Source organism: Cadophora gregata, assembly GCF_030347475.1.
Source record: "Cadophora gregata isolate MNR1 chromosome Unknown scaffold_1, whole genome shotgun sequence".
Taxonomy (NCBI): Eukaryota; Fungi; Ascomycota; class Leotiomycetes; order Helotiales; family Ploettnerulaceae; genus Cadophora; species Cadophora gregata.
Window position 1 is genome coordinate 498,418 of NW_026695924.1, and position 27,992 is coordinate 526,409.

Sequence of the window (27,992 nt, forward strand, 5' to 3'; positions counted from 1 at the left end):
CCACTAATACAAGAACCTCACACCCCATTATCGCGAACATTAAGTTTCCCTCACTATTTCCGCATTCGGTTCAGTTTCCCAATGGTGTCGCTTTCAGCGATTTTTAACACGTTTTTCCTTTCTTTCATCTATTTTCACGTACCAGTTGCTCAGGAATGTAAACTCGCCAACCAAGCCCTTTCCGACTCGCTTGCGCTTCGCTTCTTTGTTTAGGTCGACTGCTGGTACTCTGCACTTTATCTTGATTCTGACATTGAAGTGCTTGAGTTAGTGTTCCAAAGCAAGTCTTGATGAGAGCTGTTGTGATAACAATATTTCGACATTGGAATTGCTATTATTGGGCTTGTGCTCGTGTAGGAAACCATGAGTGATCATACAAGGCCCGGGCTTTCTAGGCCTCCTAGAGGGTATAGAGTACCTTCAGTTGGTATGTTGTGCGCTCGGGTGTTGAGTGAGACCTTCTAACTAGTTTGTCTAGAGGAAGATGACACTGAAGATGAAGAAGTCATCGGTAAGTGATCTCCAACCACTCTCACCACATCTTAAACCCCATCCAGACAATCCAAAATCTAACACCCACCAAGCCCAACCTCTCCACACAAACACCCCGCTCTACCCCCGTCGCCACCCCTCCTCGAACCAAAAATTCCGACGCTCACGCATCACACCGTACCAACGCCAATCTTTCGACCCCATTACAAACACACCCAACATATCCTCCCAAAAACGCATCCAATTCCAAGCCAGCGACGTCCTCCAGCAACTCGAACCTCTACCTCCCGGCCCGTTCGGTCCAGAACATCAATTGATAATTGCAAGGAATATAGCGCTTGTTCAGGGCGTGACGGCTGATACGGTGGAGGAGAGGCGGGAGGCGGAGAGGATGAGGAGGAGCATTGTGGGGGGTGTGAAGAAGGTGGTTAGGTTTAGGGAGCCGGAGTTTGAGGTGGAGAGTGAGAGTAGTGATGAGAGTGAGAGCGAGGATGAGAATGAGATGTGGACGCCTAGTGGGAGTGAGGATTCGAGTGGAGGTGCGCCTGGAAGCAATGGAGGAGGTGACGGACCAGGAAGCAGAAAGCGGCGCCACCCAGATGGAGAAGACGGCGATGAAGACAGGCCGAATGCCAAAAGAGCCCGTTACGCCAACCCTGCCCTCCAAATCCAACCACCCATCGACATAACCAAACTCGCCCCCCTCCCCCTCCGTATCACCTACCCCCCACACCCCACGACCGACCGCCCCGACTCCTGGTTCATAACCAACTTCCAGCAACTCTTCCGACAGACCTCAGCCTTCTGTTCCAAGTTTTTCGCCCTACAAGAGATACCAATCAGTGACGAGCCCTGGGATAAATGCAAGATGAAGCCGGAGTTTATCAAGTGGGCGGAGATCGTGGCGGAGCCGGAGCCGAGACAGGGCAGTTGGGATGAGTTGTTGAGGGATAGAGGGTTGAGGAAGTGGTTTGTTATGGCGGTTGTGGTGAGGGTGTTGAGGGTGAAGGTTTTTGAGGAGTACTTTTTTGGGGGGACGGGGGAGGAGGTTGCGTTGATGCATCAGGTTGATAGGGCGTTTTTGGGGAGGGAGGGTGAGTTGGTTTTTGTTTGCTTTGTTTACTTTTCGGGTCGCTTCGGAGCCTCGTTTATCCCCCGTGCCAAATGTCTTGAGTCGGGTTGAGAAGAGCCGAGTGGCTCGCTATCTTTGAAGGAGAGGAAAAAGGAACTGATCCAAAGGAGAGAATGTACCAATTGACAAATAACAGGCTTCCAACGCGAACAACTCCGCGCCTCCCAAGCCCGCACAATCCTCGGCTCCTCCCCAGTCCCTGAACTCTTCTACCCCTCCGTCGCCAAACTCACCGCGCAACTCGCCCTCCTCCTCACCCCCCTAACAACCTACCTATACTCCCTCTCCCCACCCCCTGGCACCCCCACCCCTGATATCTCCTCCCTCTACCAAGCTCTCCACAACCTCGTCTCGCAAGCAGGATATCTAGCTATCTGCGTTAAGCTCACCCCGAGTGTGATACAGATGTATGATGTTCGCCCAGGCGATATCTGGCAGCCGGATGATATGCATTGTCTTGATGAGGCGGCGGCGTTTGCGGCGAGTAAGGAATTGGTGATGGGGGATTGGAGACAAGTGAGACATGGGGTGAGGGTGGCGAGGGATGAGGCGGAGGCGTATATGAGGGGTTTGGCGCCAGAGGGGACGAATACTTACAGAAATGGGTCGGAAGATAATAATGAGGATGACGAGCAAGATGAGGATGACAGAGAGGCAGAGGTAGAGGTAGTAGGAGGAGGAACCCGCCAATACCGCCACGCCAAAGCGAATTTCGACAAACTAGACGCCCTCCTAACTGATAAACTCCAAAACCCACCAACGCGCACGCATCGTGCCCTGATCAAACTCTCCGTCTGGCCAGTCATCCGCCGATACACGCCCGGCTCGCTCGAAGAAGACTCCCAGCCGAATAAACCGCTGCATGAGAAAGATGGGTTTCGGATCTTCCTTGTTGCGAAGGCGGGTGTGGTTGCGTATTTTGGGAGGGAGGATAGGAGGGGGGAGGGGGATGGATATGTGGGGTTGGGGGAGTGGATTGGGATTAAGAGGAGGCAGAGGGAGGGGAGATTGGGATGGGGAGGGGTGGTCATAAAGGGGGCGAGGAATGCGGTGAGGGCGTCGACGGTTGTGGTTGCGGTTGTGGCGACGGGGTGGGTGGGGAGCGTGGTGGATAGGGTTGTTGGGGCGGGAATTGGGGATGGGGTTGAGGGGTGGGTGAAGGGTGCGGTGGATAGGGTGGTGCAGAATGTGGTGGGGTTGATGGTTTGAGGTTGGAGAAGAAGTGAGGATTTGGGGTGTTCTGGTGTTGTTGTTTTTGTTGTGATAAAAAGGGGTATCTCGCTTGAGAAAGCCATGGTTGCGGCTCGGTTCGGACAATCTGCATCTTGGGTGGTGTTAGGGTGCGCGCATGTGGACACGGATGATGGATGTGGAACCCTTGATTTTGGATGTTTTTGTATTTTTGTTTTTCTTGATGTTCGTAAGCAAATGTAATCATCATTCAATAGACACTTCAAGCAAGAGCAAGCTATAACAAACTGAGCTCCTCCAAACGCCTGCCTGTGGTAAAGCTTCCTTTCCCGTTTCCATGGTATTCCGAAAAAAAAAGATAGGCGAACTGCCATCCCAAGCAAATACGCCATCCGTTTCTTATAATAAAGGGTTGTGCAAGAATAAAATGTGCCTCCCATATCGCATGCGAGTCCCGTTAGGCATGTTCGAGTGACACCTACAGAATGCAAACGCCGAAAGCAGACAATTCTCTAGGTCATCGGTCCAGGGGTGTTGTTCGGTGGTGTGGGTGAGATGTGAGGTCCTTTCTTCTTTTCTTTCTTAGCCCAGCGTAGACCGCATGCGTTGCAGAGGGTCTTGGGTCCAGTGGGTCCTTTTCTCCATTCTGGGGAATCGAGGGTACCTGCATCGTAGGTGAGTACAGAAAACGGATGAAATGTTGGATATCCTTACCGCAGTCTGTACAGACATACTCATCCGGTAACTTTATTTTCTTCTTCTTATCTGATCCTCTTCCGTCTTTGTCTACTGGTATCGCAATCCCAGCATCTCCGCGAATGAGTGCTGGACTTTGGTCACCAGTACTAATACCTCGACTCCTCTCGCCGTCTTGATATCGTAGACCCGTCAGCATCTCAATGGTTTCGGTGTGTGTTGCTCCTTCGTAGCGAGCCATCTTGTCATTGATCGAATCGGGTCTACTTCCAGCATTGGCATCCGCTAGGTTCTGGGTGGTAAGAGCAGGGTTGATGGATGGTTTTGCTGGTGGTGGCATTGCTAGTGCGTCTGGATTTATCGTGTGCATCGATGTACTTATTGATGCTATGGTATCCGTCTCTTCAGATGGTTGATCCGACCTGCCCTCTTGCTTCTTCAACCAGCTCTTGTGTGATTCGTCGGCTTCCTCTGCCTCTTCCCGTTTCAAGTCTTCAATACGCTTCCTTAATCGCTCGTTCTCTATCTTATGTTCTAGGAATGAGTCCAGTAGAGCTGCATTCTTAGTTGGATATGGACGTGCCATCATGAAGAAACCCCGACAAAAGCCAGATGCATTTACTGGTCCTCCATATTGTGCGGCCTCGGAGGTAAGATGTGGATGACCATGAGACTCGAAAATGGTGTAGGTGTCGTCCTTCCTCCGGAACCGATAGAAAAACCGAAGAGGGTGTCCACTTGCAATAGATTCATTGAACTCTCGCACGAAAATCCCACTATCGTCCGGATGTATGAAGTCAACAATAAATTTCCCCACCAGTTCATCTCGAGCATAGCCAGTCAACTGCTCTCCACTTGGGGATAGGTATACAATCCGACCATCCGGAGTCAAGATGTGCAAGAAGTCCTTCAGTTCCTCTACTACTCTCTGCGACCAGTTCCTTCTCTTTGTAAATTCGGTCAGTGTGCTGCCCCCAGTCAAGGTCGACTGTGCTCCAAACCCAGTAGGCAATGGTCCAGCACCTGCACCAGTCATAGGATTGTCCACTGGACTGGATATTAGACCGCCCCCTTCATCTCCATTGTCGCTCTGTTGTGGTGCGCCGGAATTAATTTGTGCATAGACCTTGTGCCCGTTTCCACCATCGAGTCCATTGAGGTCGAGCTGGCCGGGCATGTTATCGTAATCATCAAGCATGCTGTCTTCTAGCATACCACTCATAGATGTATCGTTTCCATTGGGAGGTGCCTATGAGAGAGTACTATCAGTATTTGGCAGTGGCAAATGGCGTGGCATATGGTACCTGCGAGGCTGACAGACCCCTAGAAAGGCTGTCCATCGCCGCCAGGTTGGTATAATACATGGACGGATCCATGTTGAGTGTATTTGGGTTCATCGCCGGACCATGCAGGAGTGGCATGCTCTATACCAAGGCCGCATTCGAGGTTGGGAAGGCCAAGACGCCTTATGCTGACCTGTATACTGTGAACATAACGAAGAGTGAAGTTGCGCCAGTGAGGTCGGCAAGTCGAGTCGAGTCGATCAGGGATCTGGCGGGATGGGAGTTTGAATGTCCCGGTTGGGTTGAGCTTGGGCTTGGGCTTGGGTTGGGTGCTGGCTTTAGCGAGGAACAAGGCTTGAGGCTTTGCGACTTTGATGCGAGGCGGGAGATGAGATGCGACACATAAATACCTAGGTACCTACGAGTACCTATGATTGATAATCTATGGCAAGGCTGAGAATACTGTGTTGTATGGGATTGGGCAATATATTTTCCTATTTCAGCTTGCCGGCTGTGTTTTACCTTAAGCTCAGAAAGGCCATGTTTGGGGCTGGCCGCTGGGCTGCACATGCCCGCGCTCTTACGAAGTTACGAAGCTTCGTTACACCCCAGCCAGCCGTGCGCAGTTCACTTCCAATAACTTAATGGAATCGCCCTTCGAGACCCCTTCAGTGTAGTCACGTGATCTGGCAGCCTGCCAGACGCGCTGAACCCAAACCGTCGCGTCCCGCTCGACTTTGACCCTCGAATCTCTACAAAAACAGCTCCCTCCTCCACTGCAACCCACCCCAGATATCTCGAAAGCCCCCCAACTTGTATGGTCTCGAGCGAAGTTCAATACACCAAGGATCGGAAGTATCCGTCATCATGTAAGTCAAGCTCTTCTTGTTTATAGAAGAACGTCCAAGCTAACTATCACAGGTGTAAGTTCAACAAACGGACTCGACCCAGCCTGATAATACTAACAAGGCTACAGCTTCCATAACCAAACTTGATATCAGAGGGTAGCGTGCCTTCCCAAGATGATCTCTAGGCAATAGCTGACTCTGCGATGACAGAATACGCTCCTTCGATTCCGCCGACCATCAAACCATCCAGTTCCATGCCCCCCTAACACTGATCGTCGGAATTAATGGATCCGGAAAGACCGTACGTATACCATGTTTCGAACCTCAAGGGACTTGTGCTAACATGTACAGTCCATCATCGAATGCCTCAAGTACGCTACGACGGGTATCCTGCCTCCGAATACCAAGAACGGCGCTTTCATCCATGACCCCAAGGTACGACAACTTCGTCACATCATAGCACATGTGCTAACTACCTTTAGCTTAATGGAGTGAAGGAGGTGATGGCACAAGTCAAGCTTGGGTTCCATAACGCATCACAGGCAAAGCTAGTGATCAATAGAAGTCTCTCCCTCACAGTTGCGAAAGCCTCGGTCAAGCAAAAGACACTCGAGTGTAATCTTCTCATCAAGGCCAGAAATGGCGAACGAACATCGATATCCACAAAGGTCGGCGAGTTGGACAAGATTGTACCGCAGCATCTTGGAGTCTCTTCAGCCATTCTGGAGGCTGTCATATTCTGCCATCAAGATGAATCTCTCTGGCCAATGAGCGAACCCTCCAAGCTCAAGCTTCGGTTCGACGAGATTTTCGAGGCTCAGAAGTACACGAAGGCTATCGATAATATCATCAAGATCTTCAAGCTTCAGAAGATTGAGCTAGGCAAGCTCAAGATTCACGAGGCAAATTTCAAGGAACTCAAGGACAAGGCAGAGCGCGTGAAGCAGCGGTCTCATGATCTTCAAGCCGAGATTGCTGCCCTTGAGATCAAGCAACAGTCTCTCAAGGTGGAAATCGTTGCCGCAGAAAAGATTTCTCAGGAAAAGCATCTTCTCAAGGCCGAAGCTCTCGGCATCGCAGGTAAGTTGGAGCAGAAGAGAAGCCATGCTGAATTTCTCCAAAGCTCCTTGGATAGTTTGAGAACCAATTTGGTCGAGCTCAAGGAGTCCGATGAGTGGCTTGAGGCAACCCTCAATCAATATGAGGAACGAATGGCTCAGTATCGAGATCAGGCAAATGAGTACGCCGAGCAATACCAAAAGCTTCTTGACGATGCCAAAGCCTGTCGAGGTCGAATTTCTCAGAAGGAGATTGAGCAAGGGCAGCATCAGGCTACGAAGCAGGCGTACGAGGAGAATCTAGTCAAGCGAGTTGACCTCATCCATTCAACTTCCCAGGAGTATTCTCTCCGTGGATATGATGGCGACCTTGAGGATAGTCAGATTAGCGACTTTGTGCAGAGAGTTCAGAAGCTTTCGCGTGACAAGGAGCGAGAGCTGGAAAGCGTGAAGAAGGCCACCGCGGATGAGTTACGGCAAACCCAAGGCAATCTGACCAAGCTCGACCAACGCAAGGCTACTCTTAACCAGGAAAAGGTCAATGCTAGCCAGGCAATCACCGCAAATGACAAGAATATCCGCCGAAGACAGGCTGATATGTCTAGCATCAACATGGACGAAGGCGCCAAGGCTAAGCTTGACACTGCACTCAGCGATGCAGAGGAGAGCCTTGCCAAGGCTAACAGCGACTGGGATGCCGCTTCTTGGGATCAGAACTTGAAGGCTGAGAAGGCGAACCTCAAGGAACTGGAGCAGGAGGCAGCTCGATTGGGCGAAGAGCTTTTCCAGATCAACAAGCTGGCAAAGGACCGTGCTGCACTTGAGTATGCAAAGAAGGAAGCAAAGAATGCTCGCAAGTCTCTCGAGACAATGATTTCGACTCACCAAGAGCAACTGAATGAGCTGATTGGTGGAGACTGGACCCCAGATACGCTCCAGGAGGAATTCGAGGCCGTCCTCGAGCAAAGAACTCATACAGTCAAGGATCTGAAGTCTCAGCAGGATTCTGCAGTCCAACAGCTCTCGCAAACTCAATTTGAGCTCAAGACCGCTCGAACAACTGCCACGAAGAAGAAGACCGAACTGGAAAAGAATGAGGCAAAAGTCCTGGCATCCATCACTGATGAGGATGACAACGCTATCACATCTCTTGAGCAGTGGAAGGAAGAGTACGAATCCTTGGAACAGGATTACGCCAACCACAAGAGCGGTATCGCCGGTAGCAGCGCTCTCTTGAGTATGTACACCCAGTTTCTCAACAGCGTGAACTCGAAAGACTGCTGTCAGCTTTGCGAGCGAGCTTTCACCGACCAGAAGCAACGTCACTATGCAGCTGCGAAGTTGGAGAAGTTGGTTGCTAAGCAGAATGAGGCCGAGAAGAAGAAGGACTTGGACGAGGCTGAGGCACTATATAAGGCAGCTGATCGAGTCCGTCCTCTCTATGATGTGTGTATGAAGTTACGTGACGTCGAGATTCCCGCTCTTGAAAAGGACATCAAGCGACTTGAGGCTGAGAAGACTTCTCGAGTCTCGACCGCCGAACGACAGGATCGTTTGCTCAACGATGAGGAGTCTGCCAAGAGAGATATTGAAGCCCTGGGCAAGACTGTCAACGACATCACAGCATACAACCGTGACATCTCCAAGCATGAGAAAGAGATCACCAGGTTGGCCTCTCAGGAGACTTTCACCAGCACTATGTCGATTGAAGAGATTCGAGAGCAGTCTGATGCTTGCAACGATAAGATCAGAATTCTCAAGACCAAGACAGAAAAGATGGATGTAGACAAGGAGAGCGCAAGAGTTGAGATCGTTACCTTGGAGAAGCAAGTTGGGAACTTTTCACAGCAAGTTGCCAGTGCTAAGCATCTCTTGGAGAAGAAGCAGGCCCTTGCCGCTGTAGTTGAAGAACTTCGCGAGTCTAACAATCAACAACGTAGCGTTATTAGCAAGGCTGATTCTGAGCTCGAGTCCCTCGAGCCTCAATTTGCCAAGGCGAATGCTCAACATGAGGATGTCCAGCGAAGAGGTAATGCCAAGGCAAAGGAGGTCCAGGGCGACAAGGATAAGCTTTCCCAGACTGTGAACCGATTCAAGCTTATTGAAGACGCAATCAATACATACATTGACAATGACGGACCAGGACAGATCGAGGCTTGTGGACGTTCTATCAAGCTCCTCAAGAAGGAACTGGACCGCTATGAGAAGGAAACCCAGCAAGTCACCAAGAAGTCTAATGACCTGAAGACTCAACTTGCAGATGGTGACAATACCAAGAGAAGCATTCAGGACAACATCAGATTCCGTAAATCGGTCAGAGATCTGGAGTCTGTGAACGGAGAGATCGCCGAACTGGAAACTCATAACGCCACTGAAGACTACCATAGATATCTTCGCGAGGCCGCTGCCGCCGACAAGCGTGTTGCAAAGTTGACTGCAGAAAGAGGTCCTATCATCGGATCTATGTATGCCAAGGACGAGGATCTCGGAAAGATCATGACTGAATGGGAGATCGACTACAAGGATGCTGCCGCAAATTATCGCAAGGCTCACGTAGAGGTTGAGACTACCAAGGCTGCCATTGAGGACCTGCAGAAGTGTTCCAAGGCATTGGACAACGCCATCATGCAGTTCCACAGCGTTAAGATGGAGGAGATCAATAACATTGCCGCCGACCTTTGGCAGAAGACATATCAAGGCACTGATGTCGACACTATTATGATCAAGTCCGAGAATGAGAATCCGTCCACTGCATCCTCAACTAGACGAAACTTCAATTACCGTGTGGTCATGGTCAAGCAGGATGCTGAGATGGACATGCGTGGTCGATGCAGTGCTGGTCAGAAGGTGTTGGCATGCATCATTATCCGTCTCGCCCTTGCCGAGTGCTTTGGAGCCAACTGTGGAGTAAGTTTCTCTTTCCTGCTATGATAACTCAATACTAAGACATACCAAGGTCATTGCCCTCGACGAACCAACCACCAATCTTGATCAGGACAACATCAAGGCTCTGGCTGTGTCTCTCCACAAGATCATCGAGAGTCGAAGACACCAGCCGAACTTTCAACTAATCATCATCACCCACGACGAGGAGTTCTTGAAGGAGATGAAGTGTTCTGATTTCACAGACTCGTATTACCGTGTGTCCAGAAACGCGGCCCAGAAGAGTGAGATTGAGAGACAGAGTTTGACGGATTTTATGGGATAGAAGTTTCATGATTGATCCATGGTGTATTTAACAGAAAAGGTGTTCCTGGCTAGGGACGTGGCGTTTATTTGCAGCGGTTTGCGACTTTGTTTTATTTGAGCGACAAAATGGTTATGGGCATAGCATAGCATGGCTACGGCGTTAGCTTATGGGTATTTTCGATCCTTTTCACTTGGTGTAACCATTGTACATTGGCGATATGGAGTCTTTTATAGAGTCCTCTTAATATGACATCTTCCTAACGTGCTATCTCTTCGTGCTCGTGACGTGCTAAAAGAATTGGTGGGCTCACTTTCGTCGCGATGAAAAACCTCGCTTACCGGCCCAAAAGTGGAGCACATGTTTGTTTTCATCCAGACAGGCCAAGAATAACAAGAAAAAAAAATTATGAAGCACACCCAACCAACAATCTGCACCCCATTCCCAACTTTCCCCTCCCCCCAAAAAATACCCCCCAAAAAAACTCAGAGGGGGACCGGAGACTCAATCCACACAACCTAGAACAAACCCAGGCCCCCTTCGAATACCCATTCCAGAAGGGGGTCGACCTTGCTACAATAAACCGGGTTTTGTTTGAGAAGTTCAGCCATCGACGGGATTTCGCTCTGCGCAAACACCCTTCTAACTTATGCCTCAGAAGGGCGCTGACGATCAGGCTAGATAGGGCAGGACCGGACAGAGGGGTACGTCGAGTATGGTTTGGGAGTTGCTTATTTTGGTAGATGGAGGGAGAGGAATTGTCGCGTTTTTTTTTTTTTTTGGTTTTGGATGGGTGTTGGGATGGACTCGTTTGGTTGGTTGGAAGGAGGGAGGGTGACTGGGTGACTGAGCGGCGGGTGATGGGGTGATGGAATGAAGTGAATGCATATTATGATATGGTAGAAGGTAGAGTAGGGCTTTCGACTGGGGTGAGATATTGCGAAGCGTTTTACTGTATGTTGGATGCATTCTAGTCTTCTAACTTTTCTTCTGTTCCGTCATTATGTTCGAATATCTCTGGAACTGCAGCTTGATCACGAGCAGGTCTCTTTCTATTTCCCAAGAACGACACTAGATTCCTCATACTGGCCATCGTATCCGGGTGATCTTTCCCCCGTACCCTCTCCTGAACAGCGACATTTTCACGATATAACAGTTCAGCATCTTCTAGCTTGCCCTGCAACTGCAAAACAACCGCAAGATTGTTAGCGACTATAAGCGTCTGCGGATCTTCTTTTCCGATGATCTTCTGTCTGATCTCCAGTGCTTTCCGACAAATGTGCTCCGCTTCACTAAATTTACCCCGAGCTTGACAAACAGCTGCAACGTTGTTCATGCTCGCAAGTGTTTCCGGATGATGTTCGCCCTGGAGCGTCCGTTTCGAAATCTCAAGGCTTCGATAGACACTTTCTGCATCAGCTAGTCGTCCTTGGGTTCTTAGAAGAAAGGCATAGTTGTTACAATAGGCAAGTGTGTCAGGATGGTGAATTCCTAGAATCTGACCGCTAAGGGCTGATATTTGCTCATAGTGTGGAAGAGCTTCGTCAAATTTCCGCTGCCTTCGCAAAATATATCCAACAAGAGCTTTAAATGAAAGCAATTCAGGATTTCCATCTCCAATGCTAGATTGGAAACGCGACATAGCCTCTTTCGCGATAGGTTCAGCCTCTGCTGTTTTACCCTGATCGCAGAGCAGGTTGGCAAGTTGCCGCATGCTTCGAAGACTTTCGATGTGGTTTTTGCTGAGGACTCGAAACTTGCCCTCAAGGGCTTTTCGACAATAGTGTTCTGCTCTTTCATATTCGCCTCCGCGTCGCAGGTAGAAAGAGAGATTTGTCATAGCCACGAAAGTTTCCTGGTGGTGTTCTCCGAACATATCGACGATGGCAGAGAGGTCGATCTGACAAAGTTCTGCTGCACGCTTGTGGAAACCCTGAGCATCCAGAAACCATACGATTTGTTGGAAAGGACTGAAGGCCGGATGATTTTCCACGAATAACGGGGCTACTGTAACCACCTCGTGGTTGAGAAGAGCATCAATACATTGCTGAATGTGCTTCTTGTCTCTGGGACTAATGTCGATGTTTTGAGACCGTAGAGACAGAAGGTAGGCTCCTAGTATATCGGTCCCTTCGGCCTTCCATTCCCGTTGGATCGGACGTGGTACACTAGAATATGCCCATGATATTACTTCTGAGCTTATTTGTACGATGACTCCATCTTCTTCAATCTGACAATCAACAAGCACGGACAAATTTCGTAACTTTATGAGGACATCCCGGAAAGCGTTTGGCTGCCACAATCCATCATCATTTCGACAAGATGGCATCCAATCCACGTTTTGGATGGCGTATACGTGGAAAGCCTTGTCAGAAAATTCTGACATTTTGTTCGATGAGAAAGCTCCGAGTACTCTCAGAAGACGAAGAATCTCGTCTGCATGGTCTGGAGTAGCTCGGTGGAAGAATTGTTCAGGTGTCAACACCAGGAAGCTCTGATCCAACTTATCATTGTTCGCCATTACGGACTTCCTTGGCATCTCCTCAGCAATCGATGGAAGAGGAACCCCTGTTAAAGCCACATCCTGGGACATCGCTTTATAGTGCTCTTGAGCAAACAATTCCCGATGTTTTCGCAGCTTGATCTCGACAGGATCCTCTACAGTAGTCGAGGCCTTGTGTACTACCTCATACTGGACCATTGGTTCGGCTTGCTTTGGGACAGGACTTGAGAGACGGTTCCTAGATGTGACATATGCTACTGGCTGACATGCAGGGTTGTCCGGTAGCATGTTGTAGACTGCGACTGGAATTGACAACATCACCACTGTCGAGTAGCTGCTGTAAACCCCTTCGACTTTAACATGCTTAGCTAGTCCAGGAAAACTACAAATCCAACGTCGGCAAGCTTCAGCGTTGGGAAGCATCTGATCCTCGTCGAGTGCAATCGAAACAAGCATGTGCGGTACTTTCAGATCGACATGCGACTCGGAAGTGGAATTTTCATTGAGTCCAGGTAACGCTCGCGGATCTGATTGACCACCGGTGGATATCATTGATGCTTCCAATCCCTCGCATCCGAGACTCATCAAATCGAAATAACTGGATGGAGTTAAGCAGTCCTGCGGCAATATAGGCACCGAAGTTTCTAAAGTCGCTCCACTAGGCGACGTCTCAACAATATCAATGAGCGTCCGTTTACAGAGCCTAATACCTTCAACACGAGGATCTCTGGACCCGTTGATGTATACAGGAGTGCTGCGCCACTCTCTTTTCTGGCCATTTGAGCACCTCTCCTTCCGCCTCTGCATCAAGACCCTGAGGACCTCGCAGTGAAGCATCGTAACTGAGAATGAGGGTACATTTTTCCAATCCACTAGTACCTCGATCAATGAAGTTGTGAAAGAGTGCTCCCCAGGAGGTGGAGCAATCCCTTCAAATCCACAAGCAGCAAGGGTTTCCATTGCAGAGTTGGAAGGTGCTGGTGCAGAGCTTGCAGCAGCACAACAATCAAGGAGAACCAAGACATCTGATTTTGCTCGTTCGAACAGACCTTGGATATGAGACCACTCAACGGTCGGGCAACCAGGATGCTGTGAACTAGACTGAGGTTAGGGCTGTTTCCTTATGTGTCACAACTTGTGATGTATACAGATTTTGTAGGAGGCGGGTGACTGGTGTTGAGAGGTCATGGAATATAATGAATGTTTTCTTACTACGCCCAAGTCGACTGACGGTACCGGTTGATGAAGCCATGACCAGCATAGTACAGGATGAACAGATTATCCGATGTGTCAAAGTCTCGGATGAAGTTCAAAGCCTTTGACATGACCTCGTACTGTGAGCTCTCGTTCGATGGAATGATCCATGTCGTAGCGTCGAATCCATACTCATCCTGGAAGACTCTTCGAAGTGCATCTAGTTCCCTCTCAAATCCCCATTCGCCATGTTCCCAGCGCATCATAGCAACGTGGACTGATTTGTATCTTGAACCTCCTTGGTTCGGAAATGATGAACTAACAGCCTCGTATTTGTCAGCCTCGTCTACTTTCTTGGACGAAAAGTAACTTACTTTCTCGATATTCTCTGCCAAGCTACTCAGATCATTCATATGCCATCCTAGTCGTGAAGTATCATGTGTCCTAGGTGGTGAGGTGAAAGGAGTGCCATCCGAGCGAATGCTGTCTCTGTCGGTGTCTCTCTCATGTACTGAGCTCTCTTCAACAATAGAAGAGTCCCCATCAGATAAGATGAAGAACTCAGGCGATGCCATATTGGGGTCGAGTAGACGAGGCTCCCGAACTTCGCGCTCTCATCTGTTTAGACTGTTTATGATGCGTTTCAAGAAATCATATCTGGTGGTGACAACTTGAAGTCATTTCGGAGACATTGACGTGCATATCGAACTATGCCTCATTCGTTTACCGAGTATATGGACTTCTTGATGTGGCGGGGTTCTTCTTGATAGGCTGGGACATGATGACTTCGCCTCAAAACACTTGAGAGACAAAATATGCATGGTGTCTGGATAGAGAAGATGACAGCAAAGCTGGATCGTCCTCATTTTGTATGAAGCAGTGCTCGCTGTCAAGTTATACTTGGAGGATCATAAACTGGAAGCATGGTACGTGTGGCATAAAGTATCCCAACAAAGCAGCGCCCCTCGAAAACACGAGACGGAAGATAGGATCGATGTCAAATGGTATTGATGATAGAAATTAATACATGTTTTAATGTTACCAATGATGGTAGAGACGATGTAGCGAGAAGGAACGGAACCCTCAACTTAGCGCATCACTCTGTGTCATAATTACAGTTGCATAAGAAGCTACTACAGAGAGAGAGAATCTCCTATATAAAGGGGTAGCGTACTCAGTAGTACGGCCTACAGTACTAAGTCTACGCCTACAATCCCTATATTTCTAACAGCCCCCCTATTCTTTATATCTGTAGTAAATAGAGCTTTCTAAAGCAGTATAGCGCTGAATATTCCTGAAGTAATACTAGAGTATCGCTGAAGTATTACCGATAACTTGTATTATATAAGGAGCCTCGATTATACCTTATTAACTCCTATAATATACTAGCATGTATATAGTACCTACGTCTCTTGTTTTCCTAAGAGTTTAGCAACTTTATAGTATTAAGGTATATAAAACAGTATAAGAGTGTACCTAAATCGCTTCCTTATTAATAATCTCTTACTCCTACTACTCTTATTTACCCTTCTTTATAGCTACCTCACACCTTCCTTTTATAGCTACTAAGATATTCCTTACTAGCTTTCTCTCTAGCTTCTAGGGTATATAAAAGTTATCTTTTTCTAGTTCTATTTCCTTTCCTTCTTCCTTTAACTGCGAAATAAGATTTATCTTAACTATTAGGTATAATAGTTATATATCGTGTTTTACTTAATTCGTAGTTATATATTATTATTAAGGAAGATATTTATTAAAGGACTGATTTTCTGTGAAGAATATTCTATTTTTTATAGGTTCCACTACTAGAAATAGCTTTAATTTATATAGGTCTACTATTAATTAGCTAACTATTATTAATCTTAGAGTTATTATTAGAGAATCAGTTATTACTAGGTAACCCTATATACGTCTTATATCGTTTAAACAATTCTGAAGGTAAAGCCTTTATAAGAGTGTCTACTATATTATTATTACTTAGAACGTGTTTTACTACTAACTTATTATATAAAACTATATTATCTCAAATATAGAACTAGCGGATATTAATATACTTTGCCTTTAGATAGAATTTCCGTTCTTTTAAAAGAGATTTAGCTCTAGTATTATTAATATATAGCGTAGGAATTCGGGATAGCTTTATATTAAGGTCTTTCTATAGCTTAAGTAATTAAGCTGCTTCTCTAGAGCTATTACTAGTAGCTATTATCTCAAAGTCTAAGCTAGAGAGAGCTATAGACCTTTACCTATTAGTAGCCTAAGAGATTAGACCCCTGTAGAACCTTACTATCTATCCTTAGAACAATTTCCTATTATATTCCGTCCCCTATATAGCGTTAGTCTAAATATCAAATATATTATTATCTAGCTTTCCCCTATATTCTATTCCGATTCTAAACGTTATTCCGTCACCTTCTATATATTATAGATATCAGAGAAGAGGTTTCATATCTTAGAGGTAAGATTTAAGGGGATTTAATATATACTACGGTAGCTAGCCTATTATATAAGTAATATCAGGTTATATAAGGTTCGAGAGGTATATTAGAAAGCTAATAATCTACTAAAATAGTAAGATCTCTTCAGGGGAGGCTAGTATAACACCTTTATCTTTAGCTAACTCCCTTAGTACTATTCTAGTAGCTATAGGTAAGGTATTACCTCTAGCTGTAGCTATTCTAAACCTTTCTAGTAGCTTTTATATATAAGCTATTTAATAAATCCGTAGAGTCTTATTCTTCCTATCCCTCTTAACTTATAAGCTTATAAACGTATTAATAGCTCCGAGGTCTTTACTTTTCTAGGTCTTTAAGAGCTATTTCTTAAGATATTTATAGTTAGCAGGGTTACTTATAATTAGTATATTATTAATAAAGACTAATACGTATACTCTATTCTTAAAGATAAAGAGATTAGGGTTAGCCTCTAACGCTTCTAGACCTAGCTTTTCTATCTTATCTTTAATAAGGAGCTACTATTCCCTAGGTGCTTATTTCAGGCTATAGAGAGAGCGTAGGAGCTTTAGATATATATCTTTCTTTCTATTTAGCTCTAAGTAAAGCTTATTCTATATCTCTAGTATCTTATCGTTCAGAATTATTATATATATATCTTCTTTCAGGTATATATTTAGGAAGGTAGTATTAATATTAATATACTTAATCTCTAGGTCTCTTTTAGTTATAACAGCGAGTAGTACTTATAAGGTAGAATAGCGTACGACACTTGCAAAAGTATCAAAGTAGTTAAGGCTGTGTTTTTACTTAAAGCCTCTTATTACAAGTCTAGCCTTTCGCTATACTATAGAGCTATCAGAGTTAATTTTATTATATAGAACTAGTTTTAAAGATATTAGTTTCAAGCCAGAGGAAGGCTTACTAAAGTATACTCTATAGGTTCTAGCGCTTTATATAGCCTGTAATTCCTTGAGAATAGTAGCCTTCTATTCCACTGGATTCTCCCTTAGAGCCTCTGCGATAGTTATAACCTTAAGAGGTCGTATAAGTTCACCCTCTAGCGCAATTAGTACTATTTAATAAGTTAGTGCCTTATTAAGGATTTACTAAGAGTATAGCTTTATAGTTATTACCTAAGTAGCTTACTCGAAATATTATTTTCTATACTATTTCTTACTATATCTTAATAGTGAAGTATTATTAGACGTGTTTACTAGTTAAGTCTATTCAGGGAGGCGTTAATTAGACGCTCCTTTAGTATCTCCTACTATATTTTCTATAGCTAACCTTCCCTTTAAAGGATTTTCAGCTTTTATAGCTAGCCTCTCTTCTAGAGGTCTTTTAGCTTCTATAGCTAGCCTCTCTCTTAGAGGTCTTTCTAAGCCTTTAGTACCCCTAGCTAGCCTCTTAGTAAGTACTAGACTAGTAGCTAGTAGTAGAGGTCTTTCTACTGCCTTATTACTACCTTTTAGTATAGTTTCCTTACTACTAGTATATATAAAGTATATTATATACTTATTAAAGCTATAGTTAGCTGTTTCTAGTTCCTTAAAGGTTTCTATGTTTAGGAGCCTATAGGTTAAGGTGTTAGCTATACCTACTAATATGAAACACCCCGGAATCATCCTTTACTTTATTTTACCCTGATATAGCCTTAGTAGATATAAAGGGTACGCTATAGAGCTAAATACTCTTATTTTAGAGAGGTTTATAAGCTATCCTCTGTACGCTTCGATTAGAGTGAGTCTAGTAGCTGTTTTATATAGTAAAGTAGTAGTTAAGCGTCTGTTCTTTAGCTTTACTACTTACTTAATAGCGTAGTACTATATATTCTCAGGTATCTTCATGTTATAAAGGATTAAGCGTATAATCTTAGCTAGTTCATATATCTATCGCTTTACGACTCTATTTAAAGAGTATTTATATAAAGAAGAGGGTTTAAGAACAATTTCACTCTCTTATAGCTAATTAATAAACTCAGGACCGAACTCTCCCTTACTATTATTAGTCCTCTAGTAGATAATTATACGGAATTTACTTTACCTTTAAGTTTCAAGCTATAGCTTTAATTTCCGAATAACTAGTTAAATAGTTAATATAGACTTATTAACTAAGAGATCTACCTAACACGTCCTTATAGTATTATCTACTACTAAAAGGAAGTATTTATAGCTGCGAATTAAGCGTAATAAGATACTAGAGATATTAGCGTGTAGTCGACAAATAAGTATATTAGTTCTACTATCTGACTTCTTATTAAAGTGCTCTTTTATATAGCTTATAAAGTAAGCCTTATAACACCTCTCTCCCTTTAGCTCCGGAACAGAAATCGGTCTTATTTCGTAACTACTATAAGTAACTAGTTTCTTTAAATAGGCGTAATTTATATAGCTTAAATACCTATAGAGTAGATCTGCTTTTATTTCCTCTATACTAGGCTAACTCTTTATTCGTTCCTTTAGTAGCTTTAAGTCTAACGGAATTACGTTATACGTAACTTAATATTAAGGATTCGTATCTAGAATATATAAACCTCTGTTTCTTATACTTATAAAAGCTAGTTCACTATTCCGGTATCTATTTACTAATATCTTAGTTAGTTCCGTATTAATTCCTTCGTCTGAGAGTTAATATATTAATACTAGCTTTATAGCTCCGAAGTCAGGTACGTATTATATATCTTTAAGAGTTAACCTATTAATAGTAATATCTCTATAACCTTTAGTTATTAAGTACGAATTAGTCGCTATTTTAACGTATTTAGTGTTACGCTAGCGCTTAAGTTACTTAAACTTAGCTAGAACTCTACTAAAGTAGTAAGTAGCGCTAAAGTCGATTTTCTAAATAGATTCTATAATAGAGATTATTAATAAAGTATATTCTACGTCTTTAGCGTAGTAAATCTCTTCTGAAGGGAACACGGGATAAGTATTATTATCTTTAATTTCCTCTACTTTATTAGCGCTATCTCTCGCGTAGGTATTCTTAGCTTCCGTGTAGTCTATATACTAGTAGCTATAGCTTTTATACCGGGTATACTAATTTCAGCCTAATTGTCATGAACCAGGCTCAGTCTTGGTACAAGTCACGGGTTAGCACTATAATACTGATGGTACTACTAAGTGGATAGTACCAGTCGGTGTTTAGTACTAAAGGGTTGATAGTACTATTAAGAGAATAGCACTAACAAGAGAATAGTACGAATTAGCGAGTAGTACTATACTCCACGCTTATTATTATAATAATAGTTATGTTAATCACGGTGGATATAGGTCACGTGATATGCTAGCTTGCTAGACGGGCTTATAGGCTTACGCGCCTTGCAAGACGTCTTGCACAGCTTATATAGGAAGTCGGAAGTTCTATATAATAAGTAGGTAGTTTCCTAGATAGTAGAGCTTCGTGCTTAAATCAAATAGTAAGTTTATACCTAGTTTACTACTGCTTATAACGTCTTAATTCCTATTAAGAATCGAGTGTCTTATTACCTTACTTTATAGCTGATACTAACTGACGAGTCTATACTCACGATACCGACTGAGTTAGAAACGTTATACTTTAAGCACCTCACTTGAAGTATCGTTAGTAAGATATAATAGCCCCTAAAGAAGGATCTGTCGTAGGAGAAAGCTCCTAGACTAGTAAGAAGGAAGATAAGGTTACTCTACCCCGAGTCAACCTACCGGATACCTTCTATAGTTAATGATCTAAGCTAGGATAGTTCGTACTCTAGTACTAGATATACCTAGCCTTTAACAGAGATAAGTTTAAGGCCGAATCCCTTAAGGTCTTGTGGATCGCCTCGTTCCTCCGCGATACTATAGTACACTAGATCGAACTAGCTCTTAGCGACTACCTTCTTAACTGATATATAACCGGAGCTTACTCTACTACTATAACCGAGAAGAGTCGCGTTATCTTCCGTACTGTTGTAGGATTTACTACGGCTATTAAGGGAGTCTTCGGAGACCCTAATAAGAAAGAATAGTCTGAGAAACACTTGCTTAGTATCCGCTAACGAGGATCTGTTCATAAATATACTACCGAGTTCTACTGTCACTCTATGCGACTAGACTAGATAGATAGTAGTTTAAAAGCCTAGTACTATAAGGGCCTAAAGGATCATATTAAAGATGAACTCTCTAGGGCCGATAAACCTGATAGCTTAGAGGAAATAATTAAAACAGCTATAACTATCGACGAATAGATCTAGGAATAATAGAAGGAAAAAAGAGAGTATTTTACCCTTACTTAATATAGGAAGCCTTAGTTCCCGGAACAATATAGGAAGAGAGGAGGAAACTTCTAACCCTACCTTAATAATAAACAGAGTTATTATAACCCGATAGAAATAGATAAGGCCGAGAGAGGAGGTAAGAGCTAGGCTAAGAAGTAGAAACGATAAGAGAAGGACTTATGCTACACTTGTAGTAAGGCCGGCTACCTCGCTAGGGACTACTCTTAGAATAAGAACGGAGGGAAAGCCCCTCCTAAAGATAAATAACAATTCGCTTTAGCTAAATAAAAGACTAAGTGCTGCGAAGCGGTAGTACTCGAATAAGTTAGCGAGGATAATAGTTAGGAGGAAGTCCTGACCGAATCCCTCGAAAACCAGTAAATCAGTGATATAGAATCCCTGGATACCTAATAAGAAAGCCAGGTAACTAATAATCACTAGGTAGACCGGCTGCCTATTATTAACGAAAATTAGGCCCTCCGCTCTTACAACGGAGAACGATAAGTCTAGATATATATGGGAGATAAGCTAAACTTAGCGGAAAAGCGAAGGACTCACGATACCCTAGAGCGAGGCCTTAGTTATGTTATTATCTACTAAGACGCCGAGATCATTATATTCCAAGAGAACACCAAGTATATAGATTAACGATCTAAAAGATATATAGCTAGCCTTATGGAAGAACCCGAGCCTCGGGAATATAGCTAGCTAGATAACTATCTGGAAGTTAAAGATACGTGAGTCGTGATTGTAATAACTAGCGGAAAACGGTATTAGAAGCGAAGATAGTAAGTATAGGAACCCCTCCGATTTCAGAGGACAAGAGAGGAACCTATATAGAGCTAGGTCAACCTTAAGGAGGATATCCCGTACACCTTTATCAGTTATAACCAAGGCTTAAGGAAGTAAATAGATAAGATAACGGGAGAAATCATCGAGGAACAAAGGGATTTACCTGTAAAACCGCAGGAGTACCCCGATTACCTCGATTACCCCGAACTCGCCGCTACTGGAGAGATAGACTAACTAGTAGTCCAAGTAGAGCTGAATAAGAATATAGTTAAAGCCTTAATCGACTTAGGAGCTATAGGAAGGTTTATTCACCTACGACTAGTAGAATAACTGAACATACTTATTATACGTAACCCACGCCTTTACAGACTTACCTTATTAGATAGGAAAAACATAGGGGTTAATAGGTGAGTACGAGATAAAATAGCGAGTATTGAAATAAAGATACTTGATAGTCACACGGAGTACTTATCGTTCGACGTTATCCTAGTTAGATAATATAATATTATCCTCGGAACTATATAGATAAACAGCTATAACCCTAGTATCAACTAGAAAGTAAGAACACTTACTTTTAATAGATATAACTATCGCTGCAGTTAACTATCCGGTAAAAGGGAGATTAGCGCTGCCTCCTTAAGGATGACGCCGATTAACTCTATACGGAAGAGTCCGATTCCTAGCTAGAAGGAATCTGAAAGTTATCCCAGATAGAAGGATAACGTACAGGAATAGCTGCCTATACCCTATAGGAAGTACGTAAAGATATTCGAGGATCTATAGGATATAAGGGTATTGCCTGAATATTAACCCTAGGACTACGAGATTAACTTTAAAGAAGGGTTCATACCTATTATAAAGAAGCTTCGCTACTATAATTACGTTACCACGAGAACGCTTAAGGAATAGCGGGAATAAGGAGTGAAGAAAGGATAGATTCGGAAGTCTAAATCACTATACACGGTTAATATATTAGTCGCTAAGAAAGTAGGGGATCCTAAAGGAAGACCTTATAGTGACTATTGTATAATTAATAATAGGACAATAAGGGATATGTATCCTTTGCCTAATACTTAATACCTGCGGGATAAGCTAGCTAGAGTAACGGTATATACTAAATTAGACTAATGTAACACGTTTAATTTAATCCGAATTAAAAGAGGGCACGAATAGAAGACAGCTTTTATCCTACCCTTAGGCTTATAAGAACACACAGTGATACTATTCGGACTTACAAATACACCGGCTATATACTAAAGGCAGAATAACGAGATTCTAAAGGACTTTATTAGAAAATTCGTAATATACTACCTAGACGATATCCTAGTCTACTCGAGAACTATCAAGGAACACTAAGGACATGTCCTACAAGTTATAGAAGCCCTACACAAGGTAGATTCTAGACTGAAACTATTAAAGTGTGAATTCTCAGTTAAGCAGGTCACTTTCCTAGGATATATTATAAACCTAGGATAGATAAGTATTAACCTAGAAAAGGTTAGAGCAGTAAAAGAGTAGGAGTTACCTAAGAACGTCAAGGATATATAATCCTAACTAGGATTTACCAATTTTTATCGATAGTTTATCCGAAACTACTCTAAAATCGCTAAACCACTTACTAACCTAACTAGGAAAAGTGTCTCTTTCACCTGGACTAGCTAGTACGAGGAAGCCTTCTAACGAATTAAGAAGGAATTTACTAAGGAACTAATCCTTTATAGTTTCGATAAGGAAAGGGAAAGTATAATCGAAACTGACGCTTTAGATACCTGTATTAGTATAGCCTACTTACAGTGAGATAAGGAAGGCCGATTACACTTAGTCGCCTACTATTCCGAAAAAATATCCCTAGCTAAATAAAATTATAATATATACGAGAAAGAGCTTATAGCTATTATTAAAGCATGTAAATATTAGAAGATCTATCTGTAAGGAGCTAAGTATCTAATTATCGTCTATACCGACTATATGAATCTTCGAACCTTTATAACTACTAAGGTCTTAGACAATCGACAGTTAGCTAGGTAAGCTAAGGAACTTACCTCTTTTAATCTTATAATCAAGTACATGTAAGGAAAAGATAACGCTAGAGCCGACGCCCTGAGTAAGCTGCTAAGGTACGAAAGAGATAAGATCTATAATAAAACCGCCTTACTTAAGGAATTAGATAATAGGGACTTAGTCCCCTATATCTAAGAAGTAGCGGCTTTAGAACTTAAGGGACCTTAGGCAGAAATACTAAAGAAAGCTCAGGAGCTTAAAAGGTCTCTCTTGAAGACTAATAACTATACTGTAGTTAAGAAAGGATACGTGCGAGTAAATAGGAAGCTATAGCTCCTGCCTAGCTTAACTAAGGAATATGTTTAGGAATAATATAGACTACCTGCACACGGATATTAAGGGGTACGAAGAACGTACCTAAGGATTTCGCGATACTACTAGGGCGAGGGACTTCGCGTAGTAGTCAAGGAAGTAGTTAGAAATTATGATACCTGTATCAGGAATAAGCTAACCAGGCACGCACCTTATAAGTAGATAATTATAGTACCTATACCACTATAACCTTAGAAATCGATATCATAGGATTTTATTAGACTATTACCTATATCTAAAGACCCGGCCACAGGAGTTAGCTATAATATAATACTAGTTATTATAGAGAGACTTACTAAATATATGAACCTAGTACTAGTTAAATCAACGCTCACGGCCGAGGACTTAGCGCAGGTATACCTTAAAGAAGTAGTCTCTAAGCGTGGAGTACCGGAAGAAATAGTATCCGACTAGGACAAGCTATTTACGTCTAAATTCTAGAAGGTATTAATAAGTTTCCTCGGAACTAAATGAAAACTCTTAATAGTATTTCACCCTTAGATAAATAGAGGAAATAAACAGATGAACTAAGTCGTTAAAGTATACTTGCGATACTATATTAACTACTAACAAGATAACTAGGTAGGACTACTACTACTTGCAGAGTTCGCTTACAACAGCTTGACCATAGAAATAACTAACGTAATACTATTCTTCGCTAACTACAGTTACGAACCTGTCGTATACAGAGAACCTAACCTAACAGTTAAGGATAATAATACAGCTCGTATCTAGGTCTAGAAGATTCAGGACCTACACAAGGAATTATCCCAGGAACTCTAGTTCGTAGCAGAAAGAAACACATACTACTATAATAAAACGCGTATGTTACGGACGCTCCTGGGAGCCCGCTGGGTCCCAGGAGGAAATATCCTCAGAGCAGGCGTACTCCTGGGAGTCGGACGGCTCCTAGGAGTAAAGCTCACAGGAACCAATAAGGTCTAAGGAACATGTATCACATAGCATTACATTATAGTAGTATTGCAGGTCACGGTGATCTGGCAGCGGCCTTCCGCGGTCGGGTCACGTGACGGATCCCAGGGGATCCCAAGGGATCCAGTACGACTATGTCGTGAAGGATCCCAAGGGACCTGTGGGATCCAAGGAGAACGAAGGTTCTATATAAGACTGGCACGTCTGCCATTAGATAGGAGCTTCGTGCTCAACTTCAAATAGTATTCTGATACTTAGTAACTGTCTTCCCGTCTACGTGATACACCTACCTCTCGATCATCAGAGATCAACTGCAGCCTTCTGTATTTACAGCGAGTAAATACCGGACCGTTACACTTTGAGCACCTTCTCGTCAGAGGTACCGACTCACGAAGACAACATGTCCTCCGTCAAAGGATCGTCGAACGACCACTCGGCTCCCGCCAAGGCCTTCGACCCAAAGAACATACCCAAGATCGCCGCCCCGGATCTCTACAACGGAGACCGATCCAAGCTCAGAGCATACCTCACGCAGGTTAAGCTCTATACGGGCTTCAACGGTCACCAGTTCGCCACGGAGACTGACAAAGTCCTTTGGGCTTCGTCCTTTCTCCGGGGATCTGCCTTCAACTGGATCGAGACCTTCCTCTCGGACTACATTCAGAACCGAACCAAGGATGGGAGAGTCTCCACGGCAATGACCAAGGAATCCCAGAAGATCTTTATGACCTTCGAAGGTTTCGAGCATAGGATCAACCGCGTCTTCGGCGACATTGATCAGAACCGTACCGCCGAACGGAACATCCAGAACCTAAAGCAGGTCGGGTCAGCGACCACGTATACTGCCGCCTTCCAGCAATTCGCGAATCAGACCAGCTGGAATGACGACGCCCTTCGGGCACAGTACTACAAAGGGTTGAAAGACGGAGTGAAAGATGAGATAGCAAGATCGGACGCGCCTACCGACTTGCAAGAACTCATCGAAATGGCTGTCAAGATTGACAACCGAAACTACGAGAGGGCACTCGAGAAGAAAGGCCAATACCGCTCCGGAACGCACATGCACCAAGGAAGAGGGGGCAATAACAAGAAACCATTCTACCCTCGGGAAATGGAACTCGATGCGACGTTCCGGAAGCCAAGTCATCAAGGAAAGCCGCGCAACGGCGGGCTATCTAAGAAAGTCATGAGCGAGCGACGAGAAAAGAAGCTGTGCTTCGAGTGTGGCCTCCCTGGTCACATGGCCAGCTCTCATCGACAAAAGAAGTCGTGGACAGACAAGAAACATGCCAACGCAATGGGACGTGGCTCTTACAATGAACCAACACGACAACTCGCCGCGACGTATCGACACATGACTACAGACGAGCTCGAGGAGAATCACATCCACACCCAGTTGGGCGATTCTGACGACAGCGAGCGAGATTCCGCGAGCGTCGTGGATCAGCTCGAGCAAACCGTCGTCAGCACGCCCCCTGAGGACTATGTGTATCGAGACAACGACAGCTCTGGGCCAGACGATGACACAGAGTTAATGCCAAGTGACAGCGAGGAAGAAGCCCAGGAGCCAGAGTGGACTCCAGAACCAGGGCCACCTCAACCTGAACTCTCAGGACCAGGAGTGGGTGAAACTTGGGAAGTTACCCAAAGAGAAGAGAGCCTGTATCAGGTTAGCTGTAACACTCGCCACTGGACCAATGTAGCCACCGGGGTTACTTATCAGGAACCAGGCCTTGTCGGCTTGGGGGGTCCACCGTGGGGGGCAAGGTACGAAGTAGTCTACCGGGACTATAAGCGTATCGGATGGAGAATGGCCGGCAGCTGGGAAGGACCGACGACCTTTATGCAGCACTTGCCACTCCAGAATACCGTCATTCTTAACACCAGCGCGCCACCAGGGGTGGGCGAGGAATGGGAAATCATGGCTGAGAACCGACATAATAGGACATGGGTCCACGTCAATGATGACGGCCGGTACTATTACGAGATGTACAACCCAGTAACATACACCGAACTCGGAATAGGGCTCGTATACAAGGTCAGCCTAAGCTATGGCAATCGAAGGGTATGGGAAAGTGTCCTCGACCATAGCGTACATTGGGAATATTTCTGTGTGCGGCAACTTGCCGCCATTGGGGATAAACATCTCACGTTGGAGGTTAAAATCAAGGGAGTCAAGCTTCAGGCGATGGTAGACTCTGGGGCACAAGGGAACTTCATGTCTCCTACTGTTGTGCTCGAGCACTACCTGTCAACCGAAGTAAAGGATAAGGGATACCACCTGGTACTGGCGGATGGCAAGGTCGCCTCCGATGGACTGATCGAGGTCCAGACCGCTCCAGTCCATATGGGCATCGCCGGACACTCCGAAATAATCCAATTCGACGTCGTCAGGATTGGAAGGCACGACATCATCCTGGGGTTGCCATGGATGGAAAAGCATAATCCTGTTGTCGATTGGCAGACAGGAAAACTTGAGTTTAGTCGTTGCCAAGACTGCTGTTATCCACCGGGAACAGAAGCAGTGAGCATTCGAGAGGTTAGCGCCACCTCCAAGGAAGAGCTCGGACACCAAGACAAGGGTCCACTGATGAAGGATATACCATCAGCATACAAGAAGTTTGCGGCACTGTTCAAAGAAGAACGAGGCATCGAGGCCTTGCCGAAACACCAGGACTACGATCATCGGATCGAGTTAGAACCAGGTACCAAACCGATATTCCAACCACTTAGGGAATATTCGGCGACAGACTTGATGACGATCAAGCAATACATCGATGAAAACCTAGCGAAGGGATTCATCCGAGAGTCCAAATCTCCATGGGGGAGTAACGTCTTATTCGCAGAGAAGAAAGACGGTGGACGACGAATGTGCATCGACTACCGTCGATTGAACGATGCCACAAAGAAGGATCGTTATGCACTACCATTGGCCAAGGAGCTGCGGGACAGACTCGTTGGAGCCAAGATCTTCACTCAGCTTGACCTAAGAGGAGCATACAACCTCGTTAGGATGGCTGAGGGTGAAGAAGAGAAAACAGCATTTCGCACTCGTTTCGGTCACTACGAGTACACGGTCATGCCCTTCGGCTTGACTAACGCACCAGCCACATTTCAGCGTCTGATCAACAATGTTTTGCGGCCTTACTTAGACGTAACGTGCATATGCTATTTGGACGACATACTGGTCTACTCCAAATCAGAGGAGCAACATGTGAAGGACGTCACAGCCATTCTCCAGAGGCTGGAGGACGCCTGCCTGTTACTCAAACCAGAGAAGTGCAACTTCCACGTGGACGAGGTTGTCTTTCTAGGCTATGTGGTCACCACCGCAGGATTGGCTATGGATCCCAAAAAGATCAAAGCAATCATCGAGTGGACGGGGCCCACGAATGTCAAGGAAGTACAATCATTCCTCGGGTTTGCCAACTTCTACAGGCGATTCATCAAGGACTACTCGAAAATCGCCGGGCCACTCACGGAGTTGACCCACAAGGACAAGGAATTCCACTGGTCCGACAGCGCACGAAAAGCGTTTGAGGCACTCAAAGCGGCTTTCATCGCGGAACCAGTACTCACTTCCTTCACCCCCGACAAAGAAATACGCATAGAGACAG

The 27,992-nt window shown here is 44.7% G+C and overlaps 5 protein-coding genes across 6 annotated transcripts; 2 read left to right on the top strand and 3 right to left on the bottom strand.

Moving 5' to 3' along the window:
* Positions 1–484: 484 nt before the first annotated feature.
* On the top strand, positions 485–3,013 carry ONS95_000147 (uncharacterized protein; the record flags this gene model as incomplete). The annotated part of the gene is made up of 2 exons (XM_058493289.1): positions 485–1,586; positions 1,761–3,013. 2 exons carry the CDS (start codon positions 485–487, stop codon positions 2,831–2,833), a joined length of 2,175 nt encoding a protein of 724 aa, XP_058363489.1. The 3' UTR covers positions 2,834–3,013.
* On the bottom strand, positions 2,780–5,344 carry WC2 (blue light receptor). 2 transcript variants are annotated; one of them, XM_058493290.1, is made up of 3 exons: positions 4,816–5,344; positions 3,530–4,760; positions 2,780–3,479 (listed from the first exon to the last, which is right to left on the bottom strand). In XM_058493290.1, the coding sequence occupies exons 1-3, from the start codon at positions 4,930–4,932 to the stop codon at positions 3,328–3,330; spliced, it is 1,500 nt and encodes a 499-aa protein (XP_058363490.1). In that variant the 5' UTR covers positions 4,933–5,344; the 3' UTR covers positions 2,780–3,327. The 2 variants fall into 2 exon arrangements, with proteins under 2 accessions (XP_058363490.1, XP_058363491.1); XM_058493291.1 differs by having other exon boundaries at positions 3,014–4,760.
* Positions 5,345–5,611: 267 nt separating this feature from the next.
* Positions 5,612–9,908, top strand: RAD50 (DNA repair protein rad50; the record flags this gene model as incomplete). The annotated part of the gene is made up of 7 exons (XM_058493292.1): positions 5,612–5,663; positions 5,716–5,721; positions 5,771–5,798; positions 5,853–5,943; positions 5,994–6,077; positions 6,125–9,607; positions 9,657–9,908. 7 exons carry the CDS (start codon positions 5,612–5,614, stop codon positions 9,906–9,908), a joined length of 3,996 nt encoding a protein of 1,331 aa, XP_058363492.1.
* Positions 9,909–10,857: 949 nt separating this feature from the next.
* On the bottom strand, positions 10,858–12,480 carry ONS95_000150 (uncharacterized protein; the record flags this gene model as incomplete). Its single annotated transcript, XM_058493293.1, has 1 exon — positions 10,858–12,480. The coding sequence occupies one exon, from the start codon at positions 12,478–12,480 to the stop codon at positions 10,858–10,860; it is 1,623 nt and encodes a 540-aa protein (XP_058363493.1).
* Positions 12,481–13,601: 1,121 nt separating this feature from the next.
* Positions 13,602–14,159, bottom strand: ONS95_000151 (uncharacterized protein; the record flags this gene model as incomplete). The annotated part of the gene is made up of 2 exons (XM_058493294.1): positions 13,602–13,910; positions 13,959–14,159. The coding sequence occupies 2 exons, from the start codon at positions 14,157–14,159 to the stop codon at positions 13,602–13,604; spliced, it is 510 nt and encodes a 169-aa protein (XP_058363494.1).
* Positions 14,160–27,992: the final 13,833 nt, after the last annotated feature.